The sequence below is a fragment of the Lutjanus erythropterus genome, chromosome 9, assembly GCF_056507025.1.
Source record: "Lutjanus erythropterus isolate fLutEry1 chromosome 9, fLutEry1.hap2, whole genome shotgun sequence".
Lineage (NCBI taxonomy): Eukaryota > Metazoa > Chordata > Actinopteri > Lutjaniformes > Lutjanidae > Lutjanus > Lutjanus erythropterus.
Genome location: NC_139325.1, coordinates 21995782 through 22013159, shown reverse-complemented (window position 1 = coordinate 22013159; position 17378 = coordinate 21995782). Strand labels below are relative to the sequence as shown.

Sequence of the window (17378 nt, the reverse complement as noted above, 5' to 3'; positions counted from 1 at the left end):
GGACAAGTAAAATTCTAAAACTCTATTTCTTGTCACTTGAAACAAAATCAATCCGCAGAAGCTAAAAAAAGTCACTATTAGGTTTTCAAAGACATCTTGAAAAAGCGGGGCCCTGACCATAGGCTAATACTATTTGGGAACCCCTGAACTAATATACAGTGCAGGAATAAATTAATACTGTGAATATCTGAACTGAACATTGCCTGACCTGCATTGTTCGGTGGCAGCAGCATGGCAGCTGGGCCTCTGGAGGAGGTGAGCTCTGGTCCCAGCAGGTCTGAGATCTCCTGACTGCCGTTGTAAACCTGCTCAGCCTCACATACCTGCTCGAGCAGGGGCAGCAAAACCCCTACACCTCCCACCACGTTTACAACATCCTGCAGGGGGAAAAAAACACACACACAGACATGTTTGGATCAAAAATGGAATCTGCTCAAAAAGAAGCAGCAAACAATAAAACAAAGATCATGACAATAGAAAAAAAAAGGAGCAAAAATCATTTAAATTGAGTATTGAAAATGTCTCATAACTAACCTTGATGTCCCAGTTCACTACCCGGTGTCCAGTAAGCCTGCCATCATACTGGTGATTGGGTGACAGATCCAGACATATCTGGCTCTTGAAAGCCTGAAGAAAACACATTATTGCTAATTAATTTAAATAATAAAAGCAGTGTAGTAAATATGTAAGTTCTCCTGAGCTTCAGCGCATCACCTGTGGAGTGTAGTAGAGCAGAAGCTTGCTATTGAGATCAGGTAACTCTCCATCTGCTTTGAATAAGGACACATGATTTGGGCCTGTAATGGAGAGCAGAATCCAATGCCGGTTATTAAATAAGCAAACACTACTTGGTGTTCATGATAAAAAATATAATAAAAAGTATTCTGTCAACTGATTTTCTTTACTACTGGTTTCCTGTACATTGTGAACTCTGCAAGAACTAAATGTTCAAGTTGTATAATGCATACAATGACATTTGCATTGCAGTAGACCGTGACCTACCTGCAGCATGCAGAGCTCTCATCTGTGCCTGCTGCAGAGCCTCATGGCAGATGAAGGTGGTGCCCAGGAGCCCATCCAGAGATGTGGGGGTTCCCCACTCTGTGTCCTGCAGTCCTGCTGGGATGGTGTGCACCGGGGAGTCCCCATAAGACCCCCCGCGGCCCCCTGCAAACGAGGCTGGGAACGACTGGGAACGGATGAGGGAGGGGGCGTGGGAAGGGAAGGCAAACTCGGGTGATGATGGGCTGGAGTATGAGGACATGGGCAGGTTGGGAGAGGTCGTGGTCGTAGTGGTTCGGTGGCCTGCAGAGCCGATGCAGCAGGACGTAAAAGGCTTCAGGAGGGGAAGAAATGGGGGAAGTTAGATTGATAAAGAGGAACTACTCAGTAATTATATAATATGTCCATGGCCAGAACACATTAGATACAGTTTCATTTACCTCACTGAAAGATGGAAAGCGAAGCTGAGCAGTAGCAATGCGCTGTTCACCATCGATGTAGACGTTGACCAAGTTCTGACCAAATGGACGGCGGCCTGGGATGTGGACTATAGCCACTGAATGCTGTGATGAGGAGGATATTTAAGAAAAACATATATATATACTGGTGTCAGCACTGGATAATGCAAATTTGGTGGTTGAAGCTTGGCGTTTTAGAGTACAGAGGTAGATTTTTGTATTGAGAAACTAAAACAAAACAGTCTCACAGCTTTTATTCAACCGTATTGATAGAGTTCTTACAGCTAATTGCCTCTTCTGAAGGTACACTCTTCAATTTCCTATAATAATCATTTTAATTATCCTCCAAGGTCACAGGCCCAGACAACACAGCTTAGAAAAATGATGTGTCTTCTTGATCGAATCTATTTTTATTTGGGACAGACTAAATGAGGATAAATGTTGGCAAAAATCCTTGGCTGTACTATTTGTGTCCACACTCACCCAGCATGAGTCAGCTAGTGGGCACTCAGGCAGTGAGACTGCCATGTAGTCTTTCTTAGTGCAAACAGCCACCACCAGCACACCCTCCATGGTGAAGAAGGCTTCCAGTCCAGTCCCACTGGCTGTGAAGAAACTTTACAAAAGAAAACAGAGGTCAGAAATTGTACAATAAATCCATGTATAATGTATAAGTTATGTGTAAGTTAAATATAACTGCCCCTTCTTAAGTCCCGCCCCTTTTTGCTCTGTGCTTCAATAACATTTGAGGAGGCGTGGTGCCCAGTGGAACCTCGGTCAACTTTCTCCTTTCCTGTTTCCTGTGCTTATGGTGTGTTTTTCAGAAGTCAGAGTTGTGAATGATGTCACGCCCAAGTTTACTCATTCCAGTACAACAAATCAGAAAAAAATGTGCTTGAATTGTGCTTGTGCATTCTGCAATATTTTGTGCATAAAAACACTCTAGCAAACAACACGCCCACAGTCAGTACTGTGTGCACAGCTGACTTAATGTGACTTAAAGTGCTAATAAACAGCTTTCACTACTCTTGATGTATGAAGCGGCCATACTGGATATTGAGGTTGTAGTTGGTGAGGTTCAACAACATTTTTTAACCATCTACAAAAGTTGCTTTTCTTTTCAACGTAGAAAAGACCAGCATGTAGTATATCTAAGTACAGGAAACAGGAAAGGAGAAGGTTCCACACCAAGCTTGATCAACTGTTATTGGAGCACAGAACAAAAAGGGGTGAGACTTTGGAAGGGTCAGTTCTCACAAATGTGTCCATTTACCTGTAGAGCTGTTTCCTACGTGGTCCTTTTCCCATGTCATGCTGAGCCGCTGTGCCTGAGTTTGCAGAAGGTTTACGATTGTTTGAGAACTCCTTGTTGAGGCAGAGCCAAGCGTGAAAAGCAAACCCATTGCCTGGCCAGCGTTGGACTGTGGGCACCATAATACCTGCCATGGGGGGCGTAAGATCGAAGTACTGCAAGGCACTGTCCTGGCCTTCTCTGGCCGCCATGGCCGAGAGCACTCGGATGATGCGAGCACAGTAGGGGTGCACCTTCCCCACCACTGCACTATTGTCCTGATCCACCCTGAGCAGTCTGAGCAGGCCCTTCAGCTCCTCTGGTCTCAGACACAGGGAGCCCAGGTCCTGCAGGAGGCCCAGCAGGGCGTCCGCACACTGCCTGTCCAGATTCTTGGGCTGTGACAGCACCTGGAGCAGAGCTCCCACCATGCCTGCCTCCACAGCCACGGTGCGACAAGATAAAGAGCCACCACAGACAGCAGCCAACCACTGGGCCACCAGCAGCTGAAGGTCCCTCTGACCTGACAGGTCAGGCAGCCACTGAAGGAGCAGCAGCAAAGGCTGGTCGTTACTAATGCCAAGGTGATGAGCGTGGGCATGCTCGCCCTCCACTGCCTGAAGACAGAGGACAAGATACAGACATGAGAAGCATTTACACCCAATATACTCAAAAAAGAACTCAAAATAGTCTATATTTTAGCCACCATTTTTAAAACTGTGTAGCCACAAACAGTGTGTTTTTATTTATTTGTGCTGCGACACATCAACATGGAGTTACAGAACAAAGCATAGAAAAGATGGACCAATGTTGATGATTACTGCATAGTTACGCATAAAATAACGTATAATATTCTTCATGTATCTTAGACTACAGTGGGAACGCAAACAACAATGGGCTGAAGGAACCTTTTAGTTCCTTGAAACTTGAAAGTTGCCTGGAACTAAAAGTTCTGTGTATTTTGGGTGGAACAAAAAACAAACTGCTTTGCAGATTTTTAAAGTTAAAATGCTGCAAGCACTCAACCAATCAGAAATGTTCCATGCTGTAAGCCTCATCCAACGTTCTTCTACTTTTGGAAAGTAGTACCCCCTGAACAGGGACTTTTTGGGTGGGTAAAATAATGTCTTAATTTAGGCCCTGGTTCCAGCGGTGGAAACACACGTTTCTTCAAAGGTCCCTAATCCCTCATGAAAGTTCCTGTGATGTAAATGCGGCTATGGTCACATGGTCAATAAATTCAGGTTAACTAGCAAACACAATTTAAGTGGGAATGAGGTCATCAATAAGAGCTAATTGACTTATACAGTCTCTGTACTCATTGGGGTTAATGAGGAAATGTGTGTCTCACCATGTTCATCAGCTCCTGCAGCAGCCTTTTGGTGGGTTGACCTTGACTCTTCAGCACATCAAATAGCTGGGAGTAGCCAATCCTCTCCTTGAAAACCTCCTGAGGAGGAAGGAGACAGAAATAGGCTGAAGAAAGCTGCTCCACAGGGGATAACTAGTTGGCACACTTCCACATATTAGAAGGAAATAAAATTAGAAAATGGCTTTCCTTAGCAGGTTCTAATATTTGCTGTACTGTATTGTAGGCACCAAAGTATAATATGCTTTATATTAAATATCCACTTCCAAAAAAGATGGGATGCTGTGTAAAACATAAATAAAAACAGAATGCAATGATTTGCAAAATTTTGTCGACCTACATTAAATTAAATACAGTGCAAAGGTGAGATAGTTCATGTTCAAACTGAACACATTATTATTTTGTGCTTCATAATGTGCCACCCTTTTTCAATGGGAGGCAGGTCTGGGCTGTCTCTGGTCTCTTTTACTACGAAGCAACACTGTTGCAACACATGCAGAATGTATCTTGGCATTGTTTTACTGAAATAAGCAGGGATGTCCCTGAAAAAGACGTAGTGGATGGCAGCATGTGTTACTCCAAAGCCTGTGTGTACCTTACAGCATCAACGGGGCCTTCACAGGCGTGACAGCTGCCGTGATGCCATGGGCACTAACACACCCCCATACCATCTCAGGGGCTTTTGAAGTTAGTGCTGGTAACAGTCTGGATGGGTGTTCTCCTTAGCTCAGAGGACACAAATACGGATATCAAATCATTGCATTCAATTTTTACTTACGTTTTGAACAACATCCCAACTTTTTTTTTTGGAATTGGAGATGCACACGTACAGAGGCATGATGGTCACTAAAAGCCTTACCTTAGCAGAAGGTGAGTTACTCATTATAGCTGTGAGGACTCCTAAGGCATGGACTGTAATACTGTCTGTTCCTTTCTCCCAAACCTACATCAAAATAAGGAGGTACAGTTGATTACGGCATTGCAGAACTGCAAATATGCATCATCATCATGAGTTGACACCAAAAGCCTCTAAAAACATGAATATTTCAACTGCACATGACCAAAAAGAAAACAAATCAATTCTGAGGATCCTTCACCAAATAAATGAATGAAAGAGTTTTTTTTTTCTTCTGATTATCTGTAAAGTGCTAGAGGAAATACAGCACATTTCCACACCACAAATTTTGAAGCAGCCTTGCTAAAAGTATGTGAACTGCTGTACCAGTCACTAAACAATTGCCTCTTTGTCAAGTACTGATAGGTCCCAGCATGCAAAAACCAAAGCCAACCACCAAAAAAAGAAATACTGAAGCAACCCCCAACTATTGCTGGAAATGAGGCAACATCAAACCCCAGGACATGAGCCAGGTCTTTCATACAAGCACAACCAGTCACAAGATGGAACAGCCAAACTACGAGGAAAAGAAGGAAAGACATGCGTAGAAAAAAAACAGCCATTTCATGCACTGTGAAAAACGCAGCATGCTCTTCTTGCCCGGTGTTGCCAACAGGGAATTCAGCCTCTGATTATGAGTGCGATATAAATCAACACTCCCACTCGAGCAAAGATTAAAACTCCAGTCAATAATCTGAATCTTAACTCTTCAATGTGCACTGATAACACCAGCTTGTCTTCTAGTGAATTTCAAGTTGGATTCAAGTAGAACACACAGGAACCCAACATAACATGTAACATAGGGAAATAAATGAGAAGAGAAATAGATTTTTTCATTTTACATTTCAAGAATTAAGTCAAAATGTGTCATTTTAAGTATTAGTGACAGGCATAAGACGAAATAAATCAGAAGAGGAAGATTATTTTAGAGCTGTCCTGAATAGCTTATTTTGTGCTTCGAAGCTACAGCAGCATCCTTCTATTGTTATTTAAGCTTCTCTCTGACAGGGGAGGGGAGTCACGGTGCACATGCCTCCTCCTCCTCCTCCCGACCAGCTGGCTGCCTTGGTGTCACTCGTACTGTCGGTGTTTTGTTGGTCTGTGTCCAGCTTGCACCGAAGCTACAAGAGGTGATGGTCCGAGACATGATGGAGGCAGCAGGGGAGAACAGGTCAGAGAATAGCTCGCACTGGCGCTGACGCTGCCGCAGCAGTGCATTTTTCTCTCTCTCTGTCAGAGAGAGAAGCAGGGGACCCACTGGAAGAAGCAATGGCAGCGACTTCAGCGCAAACTTGACACAGACAAACAAAACCTGGCACCGGCAGCACGAGCGACACTTTGGCAGCTAGTGGGGAAATATTACTAGTTAAATATTAATCGTAGCATTTGATTAACATGACAACAAAATGTTTGGAATACAGTAAAAATGTGGAGAATGAAGTTGAAATACCATCTTGACTTTATTCTTGAAATGGTATGGCACGCAACACTCAACTTCTGTTGCTCCACTTTCACAAAAAAGGCCATAAGGCCAGTTAATAAACACTCATTAATGCTATTGATTAGAAAAATAAAATAAATATTAAAATGTCTGTAACTCATCTTTCTTTGAAATTCTTCATTTTCAAATTGAAGCACTTATTAACTCATTAAGTAAATTAAAGAAGCAATATGGAAAAACTGTGCATCCAAAAATGAGTACTGCAGTCCAAATAGTGAGTTAGCCACACACTGTATGTTAAATAGGTTGAAATCCTATTTAATGATCTGTGGATGAAGTGAGATGTTTCATGTAGCGTGTAGCGTTGATGCCAGAGAAGCAAGTATTTCAACTTAGCATGTTTACTTAATCACTGATGACATATCATGGTCATTTTAAGATTTATTACAGTAAATATATTGCAGATTTTCTCCTTTAATTTGGTGTAAGAATTGACAGATAAATCAAATATTTCATTGCATTTACTAATTACAACTGCATTTTATTTGTAAATGCTTTTATATAATTTGAAAGAGTTAATATAAAATTAAAGAACCTCTTCCATTGTGCAATCACCTATGTGTTAGAATGATTCATAAACATAAACCACTTCAGAGACGGAATAAATGGCACATTTAAGCTCTTTTAGCATGAAGTAGGCATTTATGGGATCAGAACTATTATCTTAACTGTGTAGCATTTGCCTCTCTTCAGCTAATAGTTGTCTTTGCCTGCAAAGCTCACCATTCGATCCTACTACATTTTGCAAAGCCTGACAGGTCATAACAACACTAGTATATCTGTTCCTCCTTTCTGGGAAAAACTGTGTGATTAAATTTATTTTCCTTGCAAATTAGAAAAAGACTGCAGGGTTACCCTGCACTCTATCAGAGGCTAGATTTGGCCTGCAGGACAAAAGTTGAGTATCACTGTGATATGGGGGAAAAAAAATCCCCTGATTTAAATTTCCTATGCTTGGCACTAATATTGAAGGTTCAACTTTAATCTTGATATTTTGACTTTATTATCGAAATGCAAAATAAAATAAAATATATCTACTCCTGCCTTATCTCTGGCTCTAATACTCTTCCATACTTTCCAGATGGACAGATGAGACAGATAAAAAAGGAAACTCCAGTCCAGACAATATCATGCATAGCTGCTGCGCTACCTGCTTTATTTACAAATGAGTGTGAGCCAGACTTCCTGCCTAAAGCTTCCTGTTTAAAGAGCCCAGATCTGCTAACGAGGGGAGAGAAGGCTGAGTTTCCTGCTGACAGACCAATATTAACACCAAGTTGGGGAAAGTACCTGGTCCACTTCGACCTCTGTGAGTAAACATGTAGTGAGGTCACACACAACCTCACGCTCCGGCCTACGCCTGTTGCTCTGAAAGAGCTACACACGCAGGCAGACACACACAGACACACACAACACAAAAAGACAGACAATTATTAGACAAAAAAGTCATTTGTGAGAGGTAATGGGGTTTAACCTCAGTCTCTCTACAGCTGCAGCGGGTGTAACACGTATAGTAGTCATATGGAGAAAACAGACATTTTTGTGATATTTCACATTTATCAAATGTAAAGAGGATAGACAGCAGATGTGGCAGCTCAGGCAAATAAAAGAGGAAATAGACACGACATAAATAAAAAAGGTGACAGACTGACAGGCAGGCTGAATGACGGATGAGGGACAGATATAAAGAGCTGACAGGCATATTTTTTTGATGGACAGAGGTCTGACCTTGCTGTTCTGAATGAGCCTGAGGATGTGTTCAAAGCAGTTGTTGTTGAGGAACACGGCCTGCAGGGCCGGTCTGTCAGAGCACTGCAGGATCTCAGGAACAGCAGCTAAAATTGGCAACATGGAGGATGTTGATTCATTAATCAGACACCAGGGAAATTATCTGGCCTCCACACTGATTGAGAAAAAGAACGCCTTCTACTCAGCTAGACTTGAGACCAACTGTCATGGACATGCTCTTACTTAACATTTGGCTCTGGAGGGAGATCAGGCTGTCCTCCCAGGTCTGCCTGTCTTGCTGCTCACTGCTGAGTGGACGGTTCCAGTTGAGGAGCTGGAAGAAGCTCTCCAGTATTGTCTTGATGTCCACCTGCCGCTCTGCAGGGCTGCTGGAGTGCAGCAGGTGGATCATGGCGGTCAGGCACTGCAGCGTCAGCCGCGGGAGCCCCGTGTCCTTGGATTCAGGGGAGGTCTGGTGGCACCATGCTCGCAGGACAGAGAACAGGTCCTCAACAGAGTGAGGGGTGATGGAGAGAAGGCCGTTCTTCTGGAAACATAAAGAAAAGGTTACTCCCCTGTGGTAGGTTTTAAGTAGCACTTGTAGTGTTTTCACAGACTGAGGAATAACCACTGATGAAGAGGACAGATGTGAGTAGCAGACCTTTCCTCCACTGATAACAGCACCCTGGAGATGAACCAGTCTGAGCGTGAGGAGCTCTGGGATCTGCTCACTTTCCTTGAGACTTCCTGTGAACATGTGTTCAAGCCAAGAAACAATGTTATACATGATCAGCTGTCACTTAAAGGACCAGTATGTAGGATTTAGTGACATCCAGCAATGACCTTGTAGCTTGCCCACTCCTTGCCTCACCCTCCCTTTCCAAGTATGTAGGACAATCGACAGCAGCTGCTAAACTCTCAAATAAGGCTAAAGTCCCTCTCTCTTGTAACATGAAACATGGCTGTGCAACACGCCGGTCTCCATGGAGGAGGACCCGCACCTTCTCTAGACATAAACCGCTTATTCTAAGGTAATGAAAACACAATGATGTTTATTTTCAAATGATTATACACAAATGAAAACACACTTTTGAATATCGTATTCCATAATAAATACCCCTAAATCATACACACTGGACCTTTAACCACAATACAAACAGTGCTGCCAAATATTGCATGTAAATTAGGAATACATTTTTTGTTTGTAGCTTCTGGATGTTGTTTCTTTGCCTTTTGCTAATGCATGCTGGGATTGACTGCAGCCCTTCTGCCACTAAAAAATAAAAACTAAATGGCACACAGGCTTAACAAAGCAGTCCTCAGCATTACCACCTCTGTAAATCAGAGTTACATCACAAAGAAAAGCCTGAGCCATCCTAATTAGCTAGGTATTACACAATTAGCTCTTAATGTTTCTAAATAAAGCCTGCTATTACAGAATAATCCTCCTAAAATTTGGACATACTGAAACTTGTCCAGGCTGAGATTTCCCATATGGCTTATAGATTAGTGCTCGCTGATCAAATGGGCTCCTATAATTGGAAAGGCTTGGACTGATAACCTGATGATTAAATGCTGAATGATTAAGTTTTTTCAGCCCAAACTGAAAAATCCGACCAGCAGAGCGGGGATGATTTACTGTGAGACCTGTAGAAAAGGAAAGGTCACAGTTTTTTCGAGTCAAAGATGACAGATGTAAGCTGTGTTTGGGCAGTGGCGGGAACACTTTGATTCTTGTGGTATGTGAGGTCTAAGAGATCAGGGTGGTGGAGCGGACAGAACGGGAGTGTCTCACCATGGAAGAGAGCAGGCAGCTCGTCTGGCAAGGCCAGCGGGGAGAACTTATACTTGTTCCTCTCCAGCAAGCTCACCTCCTCCCTGCAACACACAAAGCCTCAAGTCACCACGCTGACTCCCACTCACATTGCGCCTAGACAGTCAGAGACCGCCACTAATACTGCTGGCAGTAATGAGGCTTGACTTTACTTAGAGGCAACAAGACAGGGTGTTACACATCACAAAAGGTTGGGCAAGATGTTAAATGCATACGATAGTCTGTTCGTCTTTGTGTGGCTGAATTCCATCTCCCACACATTCACGCACAGCACAGACTCACCCAGCCAGGCGTCTCCTCCACGTCTGATAAGGGTCAAACAGACTCTCACACAGCACAAGTCCATACAGCACCACCTGCTGCAGAGACGACTGCTCCCCCTGTCCCGTCTTTAACTGATGAACACATACAAAATAAATTCAGGCACACATTCATCTCAGTGCAGATACACCTGTTTTTAACATGCAACAAATACAACACATTCCAATACAATGAATAGGTCAGCTACACACCCACTTCTCTTTTCACTGTAAACTAGTTCTGTTACTTTTGTGTATCTATGTGAGATTCTACAAACAGAACTAACTCTGCAGAAATGTGATATACGGTAGAGACACAGTGAACCTACACAAAGTCCGGCTAAAATGCCACGAAATAATCTTTGCTTGTATGATATGCTGAGCCTGCTGTGGAGCCAAGCCCCATCATGAATCACTGAAATCTGTTTGATCTGCAGTTTATAAAGGCCTTACCTGGTCCAAACAGAATTTCAAAAGCTTGATCGTTTCAAAAACAAAACCAGGGGTCTTGTCTGGGTCAATGTTCTCCATATTCCTAGAAAGTAGAGAGAAACACATATACAGGCATGTCAAGATACACTGCAACACAATTACAGTGAATGTGCTGAATACACAGGGCAGGAGTTTACATAAATTTACATTTGCTAAATATGTTGTTCATACCTCGTTACTTTATTTCATAGCTTTCTTACAATACTTGCATATTTTATTGTGAATAAATGATAGTGAAAAAAGAAATAGATATTTAATGAGGCAACTTCCTGACATTGGGTTGCAGCTGCTTTCTGCTTTGCACAATCTGCATTGCAATGTCTGGAAAAGCTTAAGAGCTGTAAGTCATCTGGTTCCCTTGGTCAACATTGCCTCTTTGGTTATTGGTACTGATTTAATATCTAATTGAGAAAATTGAAAAGAGATAAGACAAAATGACCCGATTTTCTAGATCATGCCAATTCAGGCATTTTTTTTTATTTCCAAAGAAAACTGTATTTAGTATCTTATAACTGCCTGAATGTAGCCTTTAAAACCAAGAAAAGACAACACTTAGGCCATATCACCATGCAATAATATCCAAAATCGAAGACAATATCTAGTCTTATATCACCATATCAGTAAAGTATCAATACACTGCCAAGCCCTGCTGGATATTTTACCTCTACAAATACATCCAACAACTTAATTTCTATTAATACAAGTAGTACTACCACAACTCAAAGTCTTCCTCTGCTCAGAAGCAAGTTCTGTTTCCTGTTCAGTTTGTGCTCCTCTGTACAGACGATGATGTGCAGTTTGACACTAGAAGGCTGTTTTCACATCCATGTTCTGAAACTGGAAATCTTCTCTGCACTCATTGAAAATCTGATTTCAAGGGGCAGGCGTACCAGTGTGGTTTGTGACATCACAACTAGTTTAGAAATCAGTTCTGGTCTGCTTATACAACTTATACAAGAGTGATGTAGACATTTGAAGCCATCACTGCCCATATACTGAGAATGGACCGTACAGTGAAGTAGGACACACCTCGTGTTCAGCAGTTTTAGAAATTATCAAAATTTGCATATTCATAAATCCTCAAATTTTTAATGTGGTAGATGGACTGTATGCCTTTTTAAGGATTTTCTAATGTGGATATTATACTTTTTATGTGAAAAATAAACTTTACAACATTTCGGTCCTTAGACCTTCATCAGATAAAGGCTTATCTGATGAAGGTCTAAGGACCAAAATGTTGAAGTTAGTGGCAAGTAAAGAACAATGTGCAGGAGAGAGTTCTTTCTTCTCTTGTCTATGACGTTTCCTCCTACGCACCTCACTACAAGAAATTAAAGGTGTGCATGAGCCTTTAGTTCTATTTGTATACAGCCTGTCTTAACACATATTTAGAGGGGAAAAGGGACAATTCACCCAAAAATGAAATATACATATTTTTTCCTCTGGCCTGTAGTGCTGTTTATCCATTGCAATAGTTTTGGCGTGACTTTGGAGACACTGGCCATAGAGATTTCTGTCTTCTCTCAAATACTACATGGAACTTGTGGTGCTCAAAATTAAAAAAAAAAAATACATGTGAACATAACATTGTCTCTTTTCAGAAATTATGACCTGGCCACTCAAGATAATCCACAGACCTGAGCAGCTTTTTTTTAATTATTATTTTGGGGTGTACTGTCTCTTTAAGAGAGAAATATTTACTGGAGATGTAGTCTAATTCTTAATTGTTGTCTGCAGCAGTTCCACTATATAACATGTTTACGGTCATGATGATGAAGTGTATACACGGCAGGCTGACCCCCCACCTGCAGACGATGATGAAGAACTTGATGAGAAGCAGAGGGTGCGGCGTGCTGCTGTTGTGCTCGGCAGTGCCGGAGAGGTGCTCTGTACTGTCCCATAGCTGGGTGCTGAGGAACACCAGGACCTCCCTGGGGAGCAAGGGCACCTCCGAGCTGCACTCCTCCAGCCTGACAGATGGAAGGGGAGGATGTGAAGCGAGGTGAGAAGAGGAGGGGAGGGGAGGCAGTATCAAAGAGGCAAAGGGCATCGTAATAGGGGATGCGTTTACACAAAACATAAACATGTCAAAACAGTATTTCTACACAGGGTCAAAGGTCATCCTGCTTTGGGGAACAGAAAGCAGTGAGAGCTGCTGGGTATGTAGTGTGTATGTGTAAAATAAATAACTGTTCCTACTCACCTCCGAGGCTCCAGAGACTGCACATCAATGAGCCTCTCAAAGGACGCCACAAACGCCTCCAACCACTGCTGCAGATAGCTGACATCTTTCTGCAGAAGGAAGGAAAGAACATGTGAGTCGCTTTCACGCTTCCAGGCTGTTGCTGTTGCTAAACATGTATATGTCGATATATCAATGCTCTTTGGTTGTGCTCAGCTCTCAGCTGCTGTACTACGATAGAACAAGATTGAGACTTTAACTGTGACACGCTGTGGCTGAAAACATACCATATGACCTGTTTCTGTAACAGGATGTTGCAAAGAGATGTAACTCACAGAGAGGAACACATGAGCCAATTCTTTCCTTTTACAAAACAGCAAGGTTTAAAGAAAAACTACATCAACATGTTCCTTTCATTTAAAGCTGGTATAGGCAGTTCATTCTAAGCACTACTGAGTCGAAGTTCCACAATGATATTTAAAGGTAAAGGTCAACTTTATTGTGACATATACAACCATAAAAAGTATAATTATACAGATTCAGTCTCTGCATTTAACCGTGGTCAGAGGTACTGACAGGAGAAATGACCTCATAAACATGTTTTTGATGGTGAAATGATTTGATGGTGATATATGTGTCTTAACCATGTTAACCACGGCGCTAACCCTTAAATATTTGCCACCCTTTAAATATCACATTAAAATAATACCAAAAAACGTAGTTTTATGATATCATGAAGTGACGCGGGTTATGTTTAGTCAAGTCTTCCAGCTTCCTTACTCAATCTTTGACGTATCCCTGAAGTTACAGCAACTAGCAGTACAGTAGCTAGCAGTGGCTAGGAGGAAACACACCATTACCTTGAGTAAATTATGGATTTTTCTGCATTTCAGTATTGTACAGGTCGGTAAGATAGTTGATTGTTGAATCTCAGCATTCCCAAAACCTATGTATTTTATGACCGAGGAATGAGACTGTTCAACCAATTACCTTTCTCCAGAACTGCTTACTGTTCAATGTACAGTATGTAACTTCTGCCACTCTGGGTCTCTCTTACATTAAAAACATAACAAGCCTGTAGACTGATCATGTACAGTTAAGTTCACCGGCTTCCTTCCCCACTCTCTGACGTATCTGATGTATCCTGTCTTTTCCCTGAAATTATAGCGACTAGTTAACAACAGCTAGCAGGAACGCGCCATTACTTTGAACAAGTTACAATTTTCTCTGGGTTTGAACATTTTTGGAAGCATTAAGGATAATATAAGCACAGAATTCAAATATATATATAACATAGGTCTAGTGTTTTTAGACATTTTAATGTGGAAATAGTATTTGACATACAACCCATACAATTGAAACAACCTTTCACTGTGAGCATTTCATTGTCTTAAACAAGATGTTACTCCTGCATTACTGCATCCTTTTAGTATAATTAAAGATGGTTTCAATTGTACGAGGATGTTTACATACAACAGTCATTATCTCAACTTCAATCAGCCTCTGCAGTGCAACATATCCTGCCACTCTTCCCTCCTCACATCAGTCTCTCAATCTCTAGACCGAGTAACACAAACAAATAACGGATCACCAATTAAAACAGGTCAATTTTACACTGATTACTCCCGATCCTCTGATCTTACATAAAAGCTAAAAGATCATAAATACCTCCTGACAAATGAGACACTTGACGCTACTCGTGGGAACCGAGCATTTCAAAATGAAATTGCATAACACAGGACATCTAGAAATGTTCCTCTGTGTGCTGTGTGATGAAACAACCTGAACATTTTGATTAGCTGAGTATGCACAACGCCACTGCTGCTGATTTTCTGAGGCAGCTTCTGAGTGAAGGAAGACATGAGTCGTTTCAGACTGACTGACTCATTGTACACCAAGTACCATAAACAGCACATTGTATTTCAATCAATCAGGTACTTCCCTTTAGCCAGTGAGCACAAATGTGCAATGCAGCAGTGTAGATTGCTTTAAAAGCTGCACCATGACAAAAGCCTCAAATGTACAGAGCTCTAACTATATGTTCAAGCTCATTGCATGTCATAAGTGTAGCCAACTGTCACAGTTCCTCTACAAAAGAGAACTGGAAATGGAAATCAAATGCAGTGAACTCTGAAACATTGTGTAATCCTGTCTTTTCTAATGCTGCATTAACATTAAATGTACATTACCAACTGGCATTGACTTATGGGCCAGTCCATCTCTCATTGTATGGGGCTGAGCAGGGTGCCAGGTTCTAGTGAACCCAGTCTCAGACGAGCCTTCAGTGTGTAGTCCTCAGCCAGCAGCTCAGACGCTGCACATCACTCCTAACCAGCACAAGCGCCTCTGACTTGCTCCTTTCTTGTCTCCAAACGTCAAGCAGCCAAACCAGGAAATGACATGTCACTTTAACCGAAGCTTATTTCCTTCATACTCAGCCTCCTCGTCAAACCCCTTCCTCTTTTAGGTCTGCTGTTAGTTGTGAGCAAATATGAGGGAGGCCTCAATAAAAACTTCCCACAGCAAAAATTGAAGCACCAGCACAGGAGATGCAATGACATTCAGGTTTCTCTGTTTGAATATGTGCCACTGACTGAATTGCGTAAGAGCACAAACTAAACTAAAACGTGATGAAATGAAGCAACAAATTTAATAATACAAGGAATACTGTATTTGCATATGAAGGGAGCTTCACTGTCACTCTAAACTTTATATAAATAATCTGACAAGCAAGCTATTGAAATAAAATGACGTTTATCACCCACATACTGTATGAAGTCTCTGCATGTGAAAACAGGAAATTACAAACAACCTATTGTTTTGTGCCTCCAACATCTGGACAATCAGGTATTTGAGACCTGAGTAGGAGAGGCGATTACACTGAGAAATACTTACAACACCCCTTCAGCTTGGTTTTCTATTCCTATTAAATATATGGTAGTGAACGACTGAATCCTCCCGAACATTACTGAGGATATAATAATAGGTTTATTGGATAGCAATTAATAATCCAGTGTTGATGATGATGATACCTTGCATCATATCTAATTTTATCCACTATGACTAATCACACAAAAGGACACACAGTTATGAGAGTCAATTAAGTGACGCAATTTGGAATTTATGAGTTCACAAGTCTGTATGACGACAGCCTTAATGTTAAAGGGACAGTTCACACCCAAATCAAAAATAAATATTTCTCCTCTTACCTATAGTGCTACACTGTAAATGAGTTTCTTACTGTATAAGCTGTGTGCACTATGTTACTGTGTATTCTGGAAAAATATTATCTACCTCTAAACCCAGTAATACTAAATGGTCGTGAAAAACAACCACAAACTTCCATCTTCAAATGAAAGTCTGTCCTTGATTTCAGTGCAGTATTTTGTTTTATTGTAGTCTAAGTTTTTAACATCACAGCTCAGGAAATTTTCCTTGTGACTTTCACCTCAGACTAAAGGAGGATAATCTGTTCTGTCACACCAGACTCATGCTTCATCATTAATATCTGGTGAGTGGTGAATCTTAGTATTTTAATTGAGCTAACATAACGTTAATGTTAGTCGAGAAGACATTAGCTATAGAGATCTCTGCTTTCTCTCAAACATAATGGAACTAGATTGCACTCAGCTTGTGTTGCTCAAACATGAAAAACTCAACAGGAAACTCATCTGTAAAAAGACCGTGCTGATTTTTACATTTCTTTCGTGAGTGCCATCTACCTCCACTGTATTTGAGAGAAGGCAGACATCGCCATAGCAGATATTGCTGAAACTCTGCAACTCACACACACCAAAACAACTGAGATGGAGAAATAGCGTATCTTTGATTTCAGAGTAAGGTTTCCCTTTAAAACTAAACCATACAGCAAGTAAGCTTTGTTTTCTAGCTTTATGGGAAAAGAAGTATCATCTTTCTGTTCCCTGTTGAGCACAGATGCTTTGGCTGGGTGTAACTGTAACAGGTAACAGATTTTTAGTCTATAATTAAAAAAAAAAAATGAGAGCACAGATAGGAAGTGAATCTAGTTTACTAATGAGAAGTAAAACCAGGGGAAACACATGAAGCTTTTCTGCAGCTAAATTGGTTTAGACACCTTGAGCCCTGCTTCATGTCTGCATCATTAAGAGCTCCTAAAAATCATCACTTACAAAATTACTATTGATCAACATCTCTCAAGAAATACGGATCCTTTGATTTCAGGTCTTTCAACTTCTTTCCCTCAAAATCGCCCGGAGCAACTAGCTTGAGGACATGTTTGATAAAAAGGAAAATTACAAACACTATTAGAACAGATGTCACAAACCAAGCATGAGGTACCAGCCCC

The 17378-nt window shown here is 41.4% G+C and overlaps 1 protein-coding gene across 1 annotated transcript in view; it reads right to left on the bottom strand.

Annotated features, from left to right (window-relative positions):
• The window catches only part of nbeal2 (neurobeachin-like 2), a 56300-nt gene that overhangs the window by 29345 nt on the left and 9577 nt on the right, over positions 1-17378 (bottom strand). The window contains exons 2-19 of the mRNA XM_084726581.1: positions 13073-13161; positions 12675-12839; positions 10831-10912; positions 10361-10473; positions 10040-10122; positions 8906-8991; positions 8488-8791; positions 8245-8351; positions 7807-7893; positions 4980-5063; positions 4103-4201; positions 2734-3368; positions 1944-2076; positions 1443-1565; positions 1003-1336; positions 715-797; positions 535-627; positions 209-377 (exon numbers count right to left, since the gene is read on the bottom strand). Of these exons, the coding sequence (XP_084582707.1) occupies positions 209-377; positions 535-627; positions 715-797; positions 1003-1336; positions 1443-1565; positions 1944-2076; positions 2734-3368; positions 4103-4201; positions 4980-5063; positions 7807-7893; positions 8245-8351; positions 8488-8791; positions 8906-8991; positions 10040-10122; positions 10361-10473; positions 10831-10912; positions 12675-12839; positions 13073-13161 (2869 nt within the window). The remainder of the gene's footprint in view (positions 1-208; positions 378-534; positions 628-714; positions 798-1002; positions 1337-1442; positions 1566-1943; positions 2077-2733; positions 3369-4102; positions 4202-4979; positions 5064-7806; positions 7894-8244; positions 8352-8487; positions 8792-8905; positions 8992-10039; positions 10123-10360; positions 10474-10830; positions 10913-12674; positions 12840-13072; positions 13162-17378) is intronic.